This window comes from Rutilus rutilus, assembly GCF_951802725.1.
Source record: "Rutilus rutilus genome assembly, chromosome: 7".
NCBI lineage: Eukaryota > Metazoa > Chordata > Actinopteri > Cypriniformes > Leuciscidae > Rutilus > Rutilus rutilus.
This window is the reverse complement of record NC_140221.1, coordinates 36,576,865-36,596,998: the sequence shown is the minus strand read 5'-3', so window position 1 is coordinate 36,596,998 and position 20,134 is coordinate 36,576,865. Positions and strand designations below refer to the sequence as shown.

Here is a 20,134-nt window from a genome sequence, read left to right as displayed (position 1 = left end):
GACCTCAGCGAAAGTGTAGGAAGGTGTAGTCAGATCCGGGCAGAGAGGTATTGCAGTAATTTCAGAGAAATTATTTTAAATTTAGCATTACTTAGTAAGTCACTTGACTCCTTACTGTCACTAATTAAGAAATTCTTAAAGTCAAAATTATATATACTACAAAAATATCAAGTGAGTGAAATAACAGATTTGAATTTTGACCCGCATAGTAAAAATATTTGAAAAAGGTTGGAAATTTAAATGCATAAATGAAACTATAAATGTAATATTACAGTTTCTGCTCACACTTTGATGCGATAAAGTTCAAAAGACCCAAACCAACAAGATAGTTTCCTGCTACAGAAGCTTAAAATTTATAATATTCATATTTTTTACATTGTTGTTACAATTATTTGAAAACAATATATATGTACAGTATATAACTACATAACATATAATTTCATAATGTTTAAAATATACTATTAAAATGCATGAAACATGTTCTGAACAGAGTATTAATATATAGGCTACATGTATATATGATTTTTTTATTTATTTAAAATTTTAAACTAGTCAAGCAAGTGATAAAAATAGTGAAAAAACAACAAGAAGTGATTACCAGTCTCAGAACCTAATATAAACACTTTTCTTTACATTCATATAACTTTAAACCTGAAATCTTGATGTTGATTAAAAGCTCATGTTAATATAATAGTATCCATGCACTAGCAAAATATTTTCTGTGGCTCAAGCTTATGAGAACAGTCAAAAAGTTATTTCATGATTTATTTACAACACATGAAGTACAGAGAAACATAAAAATCAAAATCAAAATCAAAACGTACTTTCTGCATCACATACAATAATTATTCCAGCGTGGGTAATGTACCGTCATACAGTAAATGTGTGCTGCGCATTTGGAGATTTACAGACACACTGGAGCAACGTGCTGCCCATTTATTTGTGCCCTGTGTGTTTGTGAGCCAGCACCCTTTAAGTTATTCATGATTTTGGGGATTTTCCGCGGCAAATACAATCCAAAGCTCTTGAACAGAAAAACAGAGAGCTGGTAAAACAACAGGCTGCTCTGAAAGTGGGATATGAGGAGAGGGGGAAAAAAAGACATTTTGAGACTAAGTGAAGAATGAGTTCATGTGTTTGGATGAGAAAAGGCGATGAAACGCAAATCAAACAATATGAGGAAAAGAAAGAAAGAAAGAAAGAAAGAGAGAGAGAGAAGAGGCAGAATGATAGTATAGATGATAGGAGAGGGCTAGAAACAGAGAGAGAGAGTGAGAGAGAGAGAGAGAGAGAGAGAGAGAGAGAGGGAGGGAGGGGGAATTTCCCTCAGGGGCGACGTGTTTGTGCTCTCTCTCTCTCTCTCTCTCTCTCTGTCTCTCTCTGTCTGTTGTTCATTCACTCATACACACACTCCATCCACACATTGACAGACACACGCAGCATGTAGACACTTTCTAATTCATTCACATTCCTCACTCACACACACATTTTCTTCTTACAACCTTGAGTTTTATTTCACCTTTAGTCTGGAGAAGAAGCTACGCCACCCACCGCAACTTCAAAACTGCCGTTAGAGAGAACACGAGACAGAGAGAAGGAAAGAGACAGGGAGAACAGAACAAAACAAAAAAGAGGCTGGAGATGCACTGAAGGGCTCAGAAGGATGGAATAGAGAAGAATGAAAGTCCCCGAAAACATCAGGACGAAGCACTCCGACACACTTCAAGAGAGAAGCTGACTGAAGAAGACAAAGTTCAGGTAAGCTCTCATCCGGTTTTCTTTCTGTTTCATTACCCCCTGGTTGGCAGGCGTGTTGGGTCAGAGAAACTCTGTAAACTGAAACATTTCTGTGTTCCTCAGCAATGCCTGAATTTAAACCAGAACTTTGAACTGTACTTAAGATAAAATGAAAGAAATCACATGTGTATGGTTGCCTACAGAATGTCTGAATTAAAATGTGCTTTAAAAAGGTGCATTTATCTTTAGTCAATAGCAGGACTGTAGACACTGTCTTCCTACAGACCTGATGTTTGCTATTGTACTTATAACTAAGAACAATATAGGATCTCAAATCTCCTGAAAAACACACTTTTATTCTTTTGGATTTTTCAACAGTATAAATATTTGCAAATCATAAATTATAGTCATTTCTCAAATTTGTTATAATTTTATTCATTGAAGCAAATTTATTTTGTCTTTCATTAAAGTAGCAAGTAAATGCTTGTGAAATTACCAAATGTCTATGAATGCAAATCACCTGGTAAAGTGAAAACAAATGTGAAAACATTTATACATACATGAAAGCTGAATAAATAAGCTTTCCATTGATGTATGGGTTGTTAGGATAGGACAATATTTGTCCGAGATACAACTATTTGAAAATCTGAGGGTGCAAAAAACCGAAACATTGAGAAAATCGCCTTTAAAGTTGACCATTTATGTTCGCGATTTTGCTGCATTCACTCACAAAAACAAATATTTTATTTATTTTTACGGTAGGAAATTTACAAACTATCTTCATGGAACATGATCTTTACTCAATATCCTAATGATTTTTGGCGTAAAAGAAAAATTTTGACCCATACAATGTTATGATATTGCCACAAATATACCCGTGCGACATGTGACTGGTTTTGTGATCCAGGATCACAAATGTTATACACAATAGCTACTGTAGATATGAATACAAAAGCTGTTTGTGCACTTAAAAGGCAAAATATTCATTCAATACACACACTGTTTAAATAAGTAATACATACTTGGATTATATTTGAGGTTTTGCTTAATGAGAAAGTTCATTTTCAGATTAGAGGTTTACATTCTCTTGTGTGTGGATGTGTATGCGAGTCAGTGGTTTCTAGAAGGTTGTGGGGTCTCGAGTAGGTTAACAGGGCTAATATGTTGTGTGCTTCACACATGACACAAAAATTACTGTATCACACTATCACACTAAATGCAGCATGTGACTTCACACTCGAATTTAGAGCTGATGTATAATGAAAAGGGAAAATCTGATGGGTACTCATCCCATCCCTAACTATAACCTACCACTAAAACCAGATAGATAAAATGGATGCTGTTCAAGCCTTAGGTCTAACCCAAAACCTAAAATATGATTGGTTGAAAATAATGTTGCGCTAGGACCGACAAGGATGTTGATCCAGAAACATGTCCTACTTGGCGAAATCGCAGTAAGCTGCTTTCCTTTACATAAACATATTTGATTGAGATGTTCAGTGCAAGATGTTGACAAAATGATGAGAATAAAACAGATGGATCTGGATATAGTGAGCTATTCTCTTGACGCTGACTCTGAGATTAGACGAATCTCTGTCACCTCTGAGCTAGCAGGACTTCATGGGGGCATAAAATGTTGGAGCATTAGTGATAGAGGAAGATGTGAATAATAGATATCATATTTTATGAGCGCAGAACTGCTCTAAGTGCAATGAACCATACATAAAGAAAGAGAGAGATGAGAGGAAAATAGTTGCCTATATATCTCTGTATAAAAGTTTTCAGAACAAGATCAAACAGGTTCACTCCACAACAAATCAAACAAAAGACGTGTGGGTTGCTTTTATCATAACACATACATCTAGAATATGGAATACAAATCCACATCATTGTTAAAAACAAAAAATATATATAAAATATGGCTGAATGAGATGTAGTTTAGTTCATAGTGTTTGATAGTCAGTGAAAATGCTTACACTATTTCAAATTCAGCAACATTTATGCATTACAAATAGAGATTATTAAACTATGTGCATATTACACAGGCAATAGAGGACAAAATAACCTGAACATCTGCCAGTAAAGCAGAAAAGAAATAAAAAGCAGAATAAAGCAGAAAAGAAATCAAGTATTAAATGGGCCTACTAGCAAATGCCATATTTAATTTGATGTGAATAAAAAATAACTTGTACTGTCTTAACATCCTGTATTTGTCTAATTTGTAATTTGATGCACACAATACAACAACACCTATTCTAATATTGTGACCTATATATTGTATTTTTAGAGTTTCAGAGATACTCTACTCTACAGAACTGGCTTACACATAGTGGTCATCTGACTTAGTTTATGGATAACTAAATGACATTGGTGGGTCATTAATCTGTCAGTGAGTCACTTATGCTATCGTATCTTACACAGAAACCATGTATTACACGAAAACAAACACATTCATACAGGAATATACAGCTGAAAGGGCCAAGTCCAAACTGGACAGCTTGGAAACCCCATTGATTGACAGATGGTCAAATATGGTGTGGGGTTCCCTATTCAAACAGAAAGATGGACACTGTGTACATGTTAAATTAGTCAACTTGTAGTAGAAATTCATATAAACAGTTTTTAATAAACTAAACTCTAGAATCATCAGCATGGAACACAAACAGGAAGTGACATGTCTCAATTCTGTCATCTGTTGAAGGTCAGCCTAGCATTTTTTATCTGACTTTAAGTACTTTTGTAGTTGAGACCCCGTGATATGCATTTAATGTCCTAACTCATCTTGTGATAAAGTGAGCGACCTCAGGCCATATACGGATAAGAGTGAAGGTTACGCTGTGGCACAGAGGTGATTATGTACGTCAGAGAGACTGTACTCCAGACAAAACTGCTCTGTTCTCGGGGAAAAAAATCCCCATGAAGTCAATGAAAACAAACCAGTTTGATCCTTTTAATATTAGACTGGCGTATCCTTGGATAAGCAGACAGGGATTTGTGTGTGTGTGTGTGTGTGTGTGTGTGTGTGTATGTTTATATGCATGTGAGTGTGTGTGCTTATGTGCTGTCTAGTTGGTTTGTTTCTTGGGTCATTAGTGCTGACAGTTTTAGTCCATTAGGAGGACAGGACACTGCTCTTCTTCTGACCACCCTTCACGCAATGCTCTCCCCTGCAGTTTCACGGACCCGAACCACAACACAAGAAAGAGAACAGGGAAAAATGAAACCGCAAACCCCAACAACACGGATCCACAAAACACAGCGCATTACCACAGGCCCGAGAACATCCCAGAGGAAAATGTTATTGCTTAGAAGTTGCTCTTTCATAGCTCAGGAGACGAACAGCTATGCTTCATTTAGTTATGAGTTCTCAGTAATGCTTCATTTGAGTATCAGCTTATACTTTGAATTGTGCTAATGCAAATAACTTAAGACAACTATTTACTTAGAGACACGATAACGCACAGCAGAAAAAGATATGTTTCCCAGATGAGCAGTCAGTTATAAAATACAGCATTGCTAGAAAGCTATTATTCAGAAATGTTTTGCCTCTGAATGCTGACATGTCAAAAAAAAATCAAATAAATCTCAGGTTAACTAGCTAGAAACAGTTAACACGTGTTAGCGTTGTAAATGTACCTAACTGTTTTTTGTCATATGTATGAGATGAGAAAGAAACAAGACACTGGTCAGAGAACTGGCTTTTTTTGCAGCAATCGCTCATGAAAATAACATACATCACAGCCTTTGTGAACCCATCCTTAAAGGGGATATATGTATACATTTCATGCATTAATCACTTTTTTTATTGTCAATGTCTGAACAGCTTGTAACGAAACTTTAAAAACGAGACCTTCCCCGACATCCTATAGGTCAGAGGTCTTCAATCCTGATCCTGGAGGGCCACTTTCCTGCAAAGTTTAGTTCCAAACCTAATCAAACACTTGAATCAGCTCATCAAGCTCTTCAGAATCGCTTGAATATTCAAAGGCAGGTGTGCTGAAGCAGGTTGGAACTTATCTCTGCAGGACAGTGGCCCTCCAGGAGCAGGATTGAAGACCTCTGTCCTAGGTTGTCTATGAAAGCCTGTGGACTGATTTTAATGTAAAGGACTCAGGACGTTTTTGCTGGGAAAATCATAAGGATGCGACTACTGTAATGCTAAGAATTAATTCACACTATAGTCTCACATAGCCAGAGATCTATAGTCTGAAATATACTTTATAATCAAACTTTCAGTGTAATTTTAATTACCAGTGAATTGCAGAGCTAGTACAAACATATCTAAACTGCTTTTTTGTAACCGCTATCATGTTGGTGTGTGTACAGTTTTTGTTATTAAGAGGAAAGCACGCAATACTTACATGTTCATCTAAACATTGCCCTCAGCAGCGTGGACGGGTTTGGTTGGGATGGTATTTCCATCTTCTTTTTAAGCGAAGAATGAAAAATAACTGAGTATGTCAGGGCATTGAATCAGCTAATAACCAGGGTTTCTGAATTCTACATTGAATTCCCCTTTAACCTAAGCATCGATCCGGGACGTCTGTGGAAATTCCCAGCCCTAATTTACTCTCCTGATCCAGTTCCATTGCAAAGCATGCTGGGAACTAGAAATCCTCTGCCCAGTTTCTGTCAAAATTATTCACATTCACTCTTTAAAATAAAGGGCCTTTATTTTTTGGGTTGCATTGATGGTTCCGTGAAGAACCTTTAACATTCAACCATTCCATTCCACAAATTGTTCTTTGGATTTTCAAAATGTTCTTCATGCTAAGAACTTAAGAACTGTTCACACAAAGTTTCTTTGGGGAAAAAACAATGGTTCTTCTATGGCATCACTGCAAAACCCCTCTTTTAGAACCTTTTTAAGAGTGTAGTCCCACCACAAATGGAATGATATGGTGGTATTGCTCAGATAATCGTCAGACGATGATAAACATTTACTGAAATCGCAGTGCGTGTGTCATTGTTGAGATCTCTTTTAAAACTCTAGAGGAGACATACTACAGTCTTTTGTCAGGAGAAAAATGAGAGAAACAGCAGACTTAAGCAGAAGTCTTCATTCACATTCCATTCTCATCACAGTCTAAGCAATAACTGAGGCATCAAACATATCTCCATTCCTTCCTACGGGACAAAAGCATTGCTAAGCATGTCCAAAAAAACATATCAAATTCGACTGCATCTTTACATAGTGGAGGTCTCTATATACATATGAAAAACCAACACACTGCAAACCAAGAAAAATATCATCTTATACATTTCACTCCCAAATGTCCCACAAAGTGCAGAACTGCCAGCAGGGCCCGACGGGACCCCCTTCTTGTCCATACACACACACACACACACACAAATCATACCACTGCTCACAATATAGAAGAAAAACAACAGCCAGTGATGCAGAAATCTCCCTGCACAACACATCCATTCACTGCAAGCATATCCACAAGCAAAAGATATAGCCGGCGCTCAAGGCCCTTTCAACGTGCAAGCGGTTAAAGAATTACAAAGATGTTTTTCACTGTTCTTTGAATGTGAGGGGATTTAAGGACGAATAAAAAGCAGCAACCTGGCGTGGAAATGCGAGCACAAGAAAAGAGAAAGAGCAGAACCAAAGACGTTACTTCTGAGATTTCAGAGCGGCTGAAAGACGGCAAGCTCGCACGCAGACGCACAACCACCTGCTCCGAGACTGACAGTTCCATTCAGCTGGCCTCTAAACAACTTTTTCCTTTCCAGGGATTAATTGCCAATTGCGAAGACAAATCTCGAAAAACACTTTTTTTGGCACAAGTTCATTCTCACCCTCTTACTGTTTGTTTTGTAGAAACACTCTCTATCTGTCTGCCCATTTTGGGATTCACTAGACAAATGGAATAAAACTAATGAGACTGAGAACCACCCCTAGTTACTGCATACTTTTACACCTCACAGCCAAAAGGACAAAGCTGGTTAATACATGTTATACCTTCTGTAAAAAGGTATACTCCCATAAAATTATCATCATGAAATCAAAATGGACAATTCTTCTTTTTTTTATGAAATATTCCAGTATTTATTTTAAATTATTTATCCGTACACATCATTATTTTTTTTGATTCATGTCATAATATTTATTCAGAACATCTTCCCCTCCCTATTGCAACAACATCTCGTCTTCACTAATGGCATGTTTACTGCATTGAGGGCGAGACAACCTGTCACTCACATGACATCACAGCAGTAGGAAACACAACTATTTAATTATCCAATCAATTCCTAATGGACAAAATCAAGTCCTTCCCTACATGTTTTCTTGCTCAGGAAGCTGTTTCACTTGAAAATATGTCACAATAAGGAAGAAAAGACCATCACAACTTCCTTTTCATGCAGACTTTAAAGAATTCACAATTTCTGAAATGAGTTGTTTATCCCGAAATTGTCATTTACTCACGTTTTACATGGAACAGAAAAGAAGAATGTCCCAGGTGCTCTGTTCTATACAAGGAAATGGTGATTGGTGCTGTCAAACTAAACAAAAAGCACAAAATAGTACAATAAAAGTAGTCCAATCAACATGTTTTAAGTAAGGAACAGGTGGATTACATGGGATGATCTGCTAAACTTCTTTTGTGTTTCATAGAGGAAAGCAAGTCATCACGTTTGGAATTTTTAAAACACATTTAAACTCTTGAAATGATAAGACAATTTTGAATTATTGCATATTTTTTAGTCTGTACACTACCCTTCAGAAGTCAGGTCAGCAAGATTTAAAAAAAAGAAATGATTACTTTTATTAAATCAAGGATGCATTACATTTTTACATTGTTAAAAATGCGGTTCTTTAGAACTTTCTGAAACAAAATCATGGAAAATGCATCATGGTTTCCAAAAAAACACAACTATTCTACTTAACTTTGAAAATAATGTGTTTCTTGAGCACCAAATCAGCATATTAGAATGATTTCTGAAGGATCATGTGACACTAAAGACTGCAGTAATTATGATGAAATTCAGCTTTGCCATCACCGGAAATGACATTTTAAAATACAATAACAAAATACAACATTATTTTCAGCTGTGTCACAATCACAAAGTTGTCAAGTCAAGTCAAGTCAAGTATATTTGTATAGCGCTTTTCACAATACAGATTGTATCAAAGCAGCTTCACAGTATTAAATTAAAATAATACAACAAGGTTTGTTTCTAGTGGAATTTATTGATAAAATCAAATTAGATATCCCCAGAATATCCCCAACTGAGCAAGCCAAAGGCAACAGTGGCAAGGAACCGAAAAACTCCATCAAGTGACCTACTGGTGTCCTAAAACTCCATCAGGTGACCCAATGGAGAAAAAAAAAACCTTGGGAGAACCCAGGCTCAGTCGGGGGCCAGTTCTCCTCTGGCGTTTATTAACTAGAGGCCGGATTGTAATTTGAACTGTAAGATTAAAAATATTATATGAATGCCTGGCTGAAGAGATGCGACTTTAATCTAGTTTTAAACTGGGAGAGCGAGTCTGAGCAACGAACAGTATCAGGAAGACTATTCCAGAGTTTTGGAGCTAAATGTGAAAATGCTCTCCCTCCTTTGGTGGATCTGGATATCCTAGGTATGACCAAAAGCCTTAAATTAAGTGATCTTAAAGAGCGCGATGGATTATAGGGCGATAGAAGATCCGTTAAATAGACTGGAGCTAAGCCGTTTAGGGCTTTATAAGTAAGTAGCAATACCTTGTAATTAATACGGAACTTTATAGGTAACCAATGCAGTGATGATAAAATCGGTGTTATATGATCATATTTTCTTGATCTAGTAAGAACTCTAGCGGCGGCATTTTGGACTAACTGTAGCTTGTTTATTGAGGATGCAGGACAACCGGCTAATAAAGCATTACAGTAATCTAGTCTCGAGGTCATGAATGCATGAACTAACTTTTCTGCATCAGAAACTGATAGCATATTACGTAGCTTAGCAATGTTTCTAAGGTGGAAAAAGGCGGTTTTTGTAACATATGAAATATGATTTTTGAAAGACAGGTTGCAATCGAGTATAACACCCAGGTCTTTTACCGTAGAGGATAAAGTAACAGGACATCCTACTATATTAAAGTTGTATTGCGAAAGGTTTTGTGGGCGGTTTTTTGAACCGATAAGTAGTACCTCTGTTTTGTCTGGGTTTAATAAAAGAAAATTACGCGTCATCCAATCTTTTATATCTTTAACACACTCTGTCAATTTGGATAATTTAGCGTTTTCATCTGGCCGTGATGAAATATATATTTGAGTGTCATCGAAGTTGTGTTTCGATGTCACACAATACGACAGTTTTTACTGTATTTCTGATCAAATAAAAGCAGCCTTTGAGCATAAGAGACTCAAAAACATTTTAAAAAAATCGTACCTACTCCAAAATTTTGAACAGCTTTAGCACTTGCCCTACAACACAGAACATGTTGTGTTGTTGATTTCATCTGTCCCTTTTCATTAGATTTCTTTCACTCTACAACATGAAATCATTAAATGTGTCATTTCAGCCCCCATGCCTGGCGTGACCCTGCAGTAGCTGTCAGGTCCACATGCTCAGTTCAGTTGTGGTGGTTAGTTGTATTGAGCAGAACAGTCCATCCTCCATCTGTCCACCCACCCCTACAGAGAGACAGATTACCCCTGACGTGACCACTGACTCTCAATATTTACCCCTTCCTTCCAAATCTACAATATTGATATTGCCACACACACATGCACACACAGGAAATAGATAGATTATTTCCCCTGTTGTGAAAGGCAAACACAAATCACTTGACATGCACTACTAACCCGATCTCTGCCCCCCTGTGGCTCAGTCCAGATTGCTTATCATTGAATTATTTGCTTGTCATACCGATTTGATAGCTGAAAGCAAACAATAATTTTAGTTAATGTATTTTAAATACATAATGATAATATATAATTCAGTCAACAGTCTTTGAGCTATCAAAACGATAGGGCAGAGAGAAATATTTACTGGCTACATAAATTCTCATAAGGGGATAGTATTGCTAACCCAAAAGCTAATTTTCCACTAGAATTTCTAATGGGTTTTTAGAATAGTTTTGTAGAGTGTGCTTTTTGAATTCAAGTTACCAACAAGTTGAAAGTTGCTACTTAAGATAAGTTCTAGTGGTAATAACAATCCACTACGTGGTACGACCTTGTGCAATTTGATTTCTTTTCAAAGTGTTAACCTCAGAAAATACTGTTCTAATTCAACGAAAACCTTCTGAAACACATTAGAAACTAGAACCCGAGCTAAAGAATTCTCAGGGCTTTATGAGAATAATAGAAGAGCACACAATCTATGATTTCTTGACAAAAGCAAAGCCAAACATGACTATGGATGACTAAACCAAACTTCTCCATCATCCTGTTTTCAACTTTTGCTCTCTTAACTTTCATCAACACACTGTATCACACACGAAAAGATTGCTAGTCACGAGGATCTGTAAAACCTGACCAGACTCAGACACATTTCCATGCCAATAATGTTGCCATGTTCTCCATGCCAACAACCTCTTTAATTAGAGTGAAGTCCCCCTCATGCTTCCCCCTCCCCTTTGCTGGTACCAGACAGCCCCCCCCCCCAACCCAATCAACCCAACCCAACCCATTTTCAAACCAAACACCACAACGCTCTCCCCTAACACACACACTCTATACTCACACTCCCCATTATCAATGCGAGGAACATGCAGACCAGAGGGGGCTGTAGAGTGTGTGATTCGATTGACCCAGATCTTCAAGTGCAAATGAGAGCGAGAACGAGGGAGAAGAGGGAGGGATGGAGAGAGATGGAAGTGAGGAAGAGTGAGAGGCTGGTGGGGTGCAGGGAGGTTCATGAAGAGACTAATTTGAGGCTTAGTGGGGCGTCCGTGTGCTAAAAACTAAGCAGATTTGCTGAAGGACAGTGTCTATTGGACAGATTGAATGAGATCTTTCAGAAGCATCCAAAGGGACAGTTTCTGCACATTTTTTCGTTTCTTTCAGTCCGACGACAGAAACAATCGGATCCTCTCAGACGCCGTTTAATCCTCTCGTTCATTCTCTCTATTTGCATTCACTTACGAGGAAGAGGAGGAAATCCAGGCGAAATCTTAAGTCATTCGGCTTTTTCCCATAGTAGGGCTGATTAATCTTTTTGCACGTATGTGTGTGAGACAAATCAGCTGTCTTATCACCTTTAACAGATGAATCTATTCACTTTTTACAATCCACATCCACGTTTCACTCACATCTTCTAAAAAAAAAGTCTTTAAATTTGCACAAGCTAACATGCTCTGCTTCTGTAAACACAAAGCTGTGAAGATCTGTCAATTAAACATTTAACATTGCATAATATGTAATTTTACTGTAAAATCCTGTCATATTTGAGTTTTTTTACGAGTAAAACCTATGAATTACCATATCATTTACTGTGGGAGGTCATTCCCATAAGTCCCTGCATGCGTTACATCAAATATGAATATATTTTATATAAATAATTTAGTATCTCAATATTTGTGTTATCAGTAATGTACATTAGGGTTACATTTCCTGTTATTTATTTACTTAATAGTATTGCATTATTTTAGTGCCATGTGTGTTCCCTGTTAATTTTTATTTATGCGACTATTGGCCTTCTATTGTACCACTTGTATTATTATGGTGGTTGGCAGTACATTTTATGGTAAAAAGCAGATTTTGGCCATTCAAGTAGATAGGCTATATTAACATAAATGATACACAGTTGTAAAATCGTTGTAAAATATACAGGCATCAATATGTCATCCATAATACCTAATCTTTTTCAGTTTTATTATTGTAAGAGATATACAAGTAAGGTAAGATGATGTTAAAAAAGGGTGGTCTAAGTTAATTTCCCTCTACACGCTTCAACTCTTCAAAGCTCTCAAAGTAGTGGATAAAGCCTTTGGAGGGCAGATATGATCACTTCTGCAAACAACACAGCTTTAGTTTTGTTCACACAAAAAAAAAAATTTCTAAGACATCAAGGAAAGGTGACTAATGTGCATTGGTCATGCATGAAGCCACTGAGCTCTAAACATTCGAGTCAGATCAGAAACGGAGATAAAATGGTAATATATGACAGAAAGTTCTTTGATCCCATTCCCCGCAGGTCCTCTTTTTGTCTTTTACGAGAGACCAACACTGTTGTAGTGCATGCATATGTATGCGTGAGTGTGTGCGGTTGTCTTGTGTTCACGAGCGAGTCTGCTGGGTGCATATATGGCCGTGTGCAGGATTACTGCGCGCTGGAAACAGAAGAGAGACTAAGTTTGCACTAAGCTGCAGGAGCCTAACTGCAAAAATGTGTACGAAAATCAACAGAGGTTTGTGTGTGTGAGCGCGCATCACTGGGTTTTCTTTTAGTGTGCAATGGCATTCAGGAAAGAGGATTATATTGCACAGTATGAGGTGACAGTGGAGGGTGTTTATATTAGGGATGCATTTTTTTGTTCTCAGCTACAGAGTTTGTCTGTGAGAGAGGAAGGGAGAGACTAGCTTTGCTTGCTTGAGAGTGAATGAACTGAAAGTCTGACTCAATCAGTAGGTCTGTGAGTCCCTGATAAAGATGAAACACACACACACACAGAGAGAGAGAGAGAGAGACACGCTATAGATCCCTATAAGACGATTTGGGTGTCCATCAGGAGTGTTTTTTCCAACACAGTCTCATGACAGTTTGCAAATATTTTTTACGATTTGATGAATTGGTTGCACATTCATATGACTTTGAACAACCTCATTTGTACATTAAGTTAAATTTAGGGGTGGACCATCATGGTGAAGCTTAACCAACAAATCATACTTTTTTGTACGAGTCAGATTGTACGAATAACATCGGGTTGCTTTCTCCTATAGGGCAAGAGAGGCAGCAATCATGAAAAACTCAAGTGTGTAGATGCCCTGCAAAAAAACACTGTGGTATCAATCTGATAAAGCCAGCATATCATGTTCACAAACAGTCCACAAATCAACCTGAATAGGTAAAATGGTGAAAACAGAATAAACAACTCACCCATTACTTTTACATCATCATTTCAAATCACCTTTGGTCACGTCTAAAATCAAAATGAACATGAAATAATACATATACCACATTTGAGTCCAATCTATGTGACATCTAAATCCATTCATTCTTTCTCTCTCTCCAATAACACATATTCAATAAAAGTGGAAACAGGCCAATTAAAAATAATTTACATCAGAGGAATCACAAGATAATGGACAGTTTCACAGTTCACAACATAGTTCCGTCTTTAACATTTGTAAAACACTTTCTCTCTCAATGTACTTGGTTTAATGTATATTTACACTATCATTACATTTTTACATTTTAGGACTAGATGGAAATATCCTTTTAAAAAAAGTATAAACTTTTATTTTTTTGATAGAAATCAATACTTTTATTCAGCAATAAAACATTAAGTTGATCAAAAGTGACAGTAAATACATTTATAATGTTACAAAAGAAATAATGTTCTTTTAAAAATTGTATCTCGCATCAGAAGCAGCACAACTGTTTTTAACCTTGATAATAATAAGAAATCTTGGTTACACTTTAATTTGAAGGTGTCTGTGTTACAGTGTAATTATACATTTAATAATAATTAACTATACTTATAGGGTTAGGATTAGGTTTAGGGTTAGTTCCATGTAATTAAGCACAATTAAACGTAATTACTATAGTAACTATATGTAATATGTAACCCCTACATTTTAAAATATATTAAAATAGAGAACATGATTTTAAATTTGAGTAATATTTCACAATATTACTGTTTTTACGGTAACACTTTACAATAAGGTTAGTTAACATGAACTAAGAATAAACAATACTTCTACAGCATTTATTAATGCTAGTTAATATTAATTTCAACATTTACAAATACATTATTATAATCAAGGGTTGTATTTGTTAACATTAGTTAATATACTGTGAACTAACATAAATAGCTGTATTTTTATTAACTAGCATTAACAAAGATTAACTAATACAGTAACAAATGTACTGATCATTATTAATTCATGTTCGTTAATACATTAACTAATGTTAACTAATGAACCTTATTGTACAGTGTTGCTGTTTTTACTATATTTATCAGATGAATGCAGCCTTGGTGAGTAAAGTGACTTCTTAAAAAAAAAACACATTTTCTTAGCCACTTAACACAATAATATCATATAATATACACACTCAAAACAGACACACAGCTTTCCACTTAGTTTCTGAAAAACAAACAGCCCATGGCTTACTGTTAATACATACAACACAATCCAGAATATAGCACTACAGATACGTCAGCCAATACTGAAAATCTCCTGGTAAATGTATTATTTTCTTATGTTATTTGGCTTCATTTGTCACCACCAACATATAACATAACCTGAGGAACAGGAGCAGCACATCTGAGGATTATCTTAAAGCTGCAAGATGAGGGAATAAAGTGGGAGATATTAGACAGACACTCAGTCCCGTAATGGTAGAGTTGATGAGGCTTAGCAGCATTGATGACGCTGATGCTGGAGCAGGAGAGGCAAGACCACAGGGCTCAACACTTACTCCCAACTGTGTAATTATACAGCATACAGAGCAACACCACAGCTCGTTTACAAAGGCTGACTGCTCAAAACTAGATGAGAAGCAGATTAATAACCCGTGACTCCAGCAGCCGCAGGGTACAATAACATCACAACTGTGAGGTGTCTAAACATGGCAGGCAAGTCATTTTAAAGGAGTATATAGAGGTCAGAAATAATGTCCTAATCAGCCTGTTATTGTACCCTTTTAGTTTAGTAATTTTCACATATTTTCAAAAAAGAAAATCCTGTCATTATTTACTCATTCTCATTCATTCCAAACCTGCATGACTTTCTTTCTTCCTCTGAACACAAAGAGTTTAACAGAATGTCTGAGCTCAAATCGTCCATTTAATGAAAGTGGATGGTCCCCAGGGGACGTCGAACTCCAAAAAGAAAAAGAAAAAAAGGATCATAAAAATAGTCAATAAAATTTGAACACTATATTCCGAGTCTTTTGAAGCCATGTGATAGCTTTGTGTGAAGAAGAGTGAAGTCTTTCTTGACAGCCGTGGTCGGACGTTCAGATCGGCAGATCGGACGTTCTGCCAAAAATAATCACTTTTTAATTATGGTTAGATATGAGGGTGAGTCAATTATGACAGAACTGTATTCCTTTTTGATATTCAACATTTTGATCATTTTAAGAGATATTTAATCATTTTGAAGAATTTTCATGATAAATTGCTTCAGTGGACAATGTACTAAAAAACAAAAACAAACAAAAAACATGTAACCATAGCATCAGTTTTTAATGCATGGCTATACGACAAACAACTGCATAGCTTTGTTCCGTCAGAAGAAAACATTATCCCTCAGTTTCACAGGCAAGGCTTAAACCTAGTTCCCGACTAAAATGCATGACACTGTCTTAACTGAAAGCAACTTGGTCAGTGCTATTGTTTTGTCTCAAGATGCAAACCAGTAATGTTTTTTTTTTTTTTGTCTAAGGCATGTATATAAAAGCTACTTAAATGTCCTATTTGAACTAAGGCCTAATGGCTTAATCTAAGCCCTGTATGTGAAACCAGGCCTATATCTTATATGTGATGTGAGATTTGCGCTACATATACATGTGAAATACATAAACAGTGGAGGAAGCGCTCTTTGCATTTATACTTCTAAACTTTGGAACTCAACCATTTCTTAGTAGATTATCAGGATCATTCTCAAGGATATTAACCTTTCTATCTTTTACATTCTTACTGCAGATTTCTTAAAAAATAAATCTTGGGCAAAAAGAACTGGGCTATTAACTCCAATGTGCACCTCATCTAGCTTAACTGGAATGACTCAGGAGAGATTTTTGAGGATTGTTCTGATAGTGACCACTAGAGGAAAGCAGTGAGACTGCAGTGGGAATGCCATGAGTAAATTTCTCCAGAGAGATTTCTGAGGCGCTATTGTTCATGAATGTTTAATGCGTTTTTTCTCTCTGTGTTTTAATAATTCTGTTAATTAAATCACACTGAGGAAGTACACTCCTGCCCTGCCGTTGTTGTCTTTTAACATGTTTTACATATGTCGTCTTCCTAACTTGAATTTGACTGACAATGAATCGCTTGATATCTTCTAGGATTTATTGTTATGAATAATTAATACTTTCCTGTGTGTCTTACTACTTATTTTCTCTGAAAGATAATTAATTGCTGTGCATGTTCGTTTTCAGAAATCGACTTCACCCAAATCAACAGCTGCTGTGCGTGTTTGTTTGTGTGCCGCCCTTGACCTGACTGGACCGACGCCATGCTGTGGACGCTCCTCCTGGCTTTAATTCTACTGCTGTTGCTCCAGGCACAGCTGCTTGTTTGCCTACATGAACTCCGAGCCTCTTTGACCTCAGTGACATCTGCGACCCCTTCTGGAGCTTCCAATGCCTCGACTTTGCAACGTCTGCCAGGGGCCATCATCATCGGGGTGCGCAAAGGAGGCACCAGGGCCCTGCTGGAGATGCTCAACCTCCATCCAGATGTGGAAGTAGCCAAGACCGAGATCCACTACTTCAACCTGGACGAAAACTTTCGTAAGGGTCTGGACTGGTACCGTGCCCAGATGCCCATCACCCTTCCCGGACAGCTGACGGTGGAAAAGACCCCTGGTTACTTCACAGCACCACCGGCCCCAAGGAGGATATGGGCCACGAATCCAGCGGTGAAACTGCTGCTGATCGTTCGTGACCCTGCAGAGAGACTCGTGTCAGACTATACGCAAGTTCTCCACAACCGAATTCAGCAGAACAAGCCATACCAGCCACTGGAAGAGATGCTACTATCAGACGGACACATCAACACCAAATACAAGGCCCTTCAGAGGAGTTTTTACTACCAGCACCTGGCCAGATGGTTGGAGCTTTTTCACAGGGAGCAGATACACATTGTGGATGGAGAAGCACTGATTCAGAATCCGTTCCCTGAGCTGCAGAAGGCGGAGAAGTTCTTGGAGCTTCCACCTCGGATAAAGACGGACAATTTCTATTTTAACGTCACTAAGGGCTTTTACTGTATGATGTCTGCGGGACACGACAAATGCCTGGATGAATCTAAAGGAAGACCACATGCACCACTTAGCAACGAGGCTTTCCAGAAGCTTTGCCGCTACCTGCGAGTACCCAATCAAATCTTTTTCAAAATGGTGGGACAGAGGTTTGACTGGTGCTAAAGACAGCCAAAAAATGACTGACAGCTCTCACAGAGACCGAGAAGTGCATTCATAATACTATTGGCAACCCACTTTTGTGAAAATGTTGTAATGTTGTCAAAGAAATATGGTTAAAAATGCCTTGGTAACCAGTTTGCAAGAGGGCTAAGCATGGAAGCCAGCGCCAAAAACTGTTCTGAACACTAATAGACCTACAGTTTGTCTTTTGTGGAAAATAGAATCTACAGGACTTCATATGCTTTAAAAAACTCTTCGGACCAGTCTTAACTCCAAAGTCCCAGTTCAAACAGACTGTTGATATGGAAATGAGGTTGAAAACATTGGCAATGCCCAGTTAGTGATGAGACTGAACTTGAAAACTCGATTTTCTCTAATAATAAACAAAGATAGAATGTGGATAGACATCAAGACTTCAGAAAAATAAAAAAATAAAATGTTACTGCAGTGGTACTTGAAGCATTTATCGAAAATACTGCTTTGTCATCTGTATAATTGTAGTCTGATCATTTAATTCTCATGTTTAATATACTAATTTGTACTTGAATATTTTATTTACTTTTTTTTTAATAGAAATGTCTATTTTTTAAAACAATTGGTTCTTTAAATTGAGATATTTCATAATGTCATAAGTTAATGCACTGCAAAATTCTGTTTTCTTTTCAATAAATACATGTACATAAAACATCTCACATCTATTCATCTAAAACGCTGACATTATTTTGCACACCTCAGTCAACAACATATTGTCACATTGTCAAATGTCTGTATTAACTTATTCTGTTTTCTTAAAAAATGTCTAAACCTTAATTTCAGGGGGCCTTTTGACAATAAGACATCTTAAGTGAAATGAAATGAAGGTGCGCTCAGCTATTTTCGTTTATGTTTCGTTTATGTTAGTCTCATCACAATTGAGTGTATATTGTAAGACCTGCTCAATTGGTCCAACGACAATTTCCAATAAGCAGGTGAAGGTTTCTGCGCGTTACTGTCTTTCAGCGTGGTAAAGTCATTTAATTGCCTCTTTGTTTCATCTGACTCCAAAAATGAAAAAGGTTTAATTGAAGGTTTGTTAATCATTAAATTTAGGTGAATGTTTGATTATTCTATTTAACTCTTTATTGAAATTACACTGGTTCATCTGGATTCCACTCTGGCCAAGTAGGCTATACGATCTCATAACCACAAGCTCGTCAGTCTCGGTCATTAGACAGAGGCGATTGACTAATATCCTAGATGGCCGCACTCCACTTTGCTCATTCTATAATATATTATTTAGTCCCCATAGATCCAAACACACTTAATTAAAGTAAGATTATATATAACCAGAGGCCACAACCATTACCATAGAACCAAGCTGACCAACTTAACTTCTAAAGGTAACTTTGTATTAGCGTGCCGTAATTTCCCACGTACACTAAGTTAGAGTAATGCTATACAATAATTAGAGGTTGAGGCTTAGATTGGTCTAACAACACTCTGTTGTTCTAAACGGAAAACCCATTATTAGCCTCACAGTTCTACATTGACTATGCCGATGTGTTAGTCGGATCTCTGAAATTTCAGTCGGTGTGCTCTGCTCCACCTAAGCTGAATTTCAATCCTTTTACTAACCTGATCGTAGAATTGTGGCGTTATGGACTTAACGTGATCTACTAGAGTTAATCATTTCAGAGTAAATCAGAATAAATGTAACAATTTATTATTAGTCAGGTAAATGTATAAAGCCAATTACATAATCAAATTCAAAGATAATCAATACAATAACATCAAAGTTAAAAGGGAGAAGATGAATAAGTTACCTGACACTAGAAAAATAAAATACAAATATTTTATTTATTTATTGTACAATAAACAATAAACATTAACCTCAAGGGGAGAGATGCATAGTACCAGGTTTTAGCTCAAGAGCTAATTTCCACCCGTAGTCCCTGGACACTCTTAACGTTAAGTGTCTTAAGCATCACGGGCAGGTTTGGACTACAAATCGCCCCGAGCCTCTGGAGACATTTCTTTATATCAGGGTTCCTCAGACTCAGTCCTGGAGGGCCGCTGTCCTGCAGAGTTTAGCTCCAACACCGATCAGACACACCTGAGCAAGCTAATCAATGTCTTCAGGATCACTAGAAACTCACAGCTAAGTG

General features: G+C 37.1%; 1 protein-coding gene across 1 annotated transcript; it reads left to right on the top strand.

Moving 5' to 3' along the window:
* Positions 1–1,401: 1,401 nt before the first annotated feature.
* hs3st1l2 (heparan sulfate (glucosamine) 3-O-sulfotransferase 1-like 2) lies at positions 1,402–18,403 on the top strand. Its single transcript, XM_084415478.1, has 2 exons — positions 1,402–1,758; positions 17,005–18,403. Exon 2 carries the CDS (start codon positions 17,082–17,084, stop codon positions 17,991–17,993), a length of 912 nt encoding a protein of 303 aa, XP_084271604.1. The 5' UTR covers positions 1,402–1,758; positions 17,005–17,081; the 3' UTR covers positions 17,994–18,403.
* The last annotated feature ends 1,731 nt before the right edge of the window (positions 18,404–20,134 follow it).

Coding starts and splice junctions, on each gene's coding strand:
- hs3st1l2 (XM_084415478.1), top strand. CDS start 17,082: ATGCTGTGGACGCTCCTCCTGGCTTTAATTCTACTGCTGTTGCTCCAG.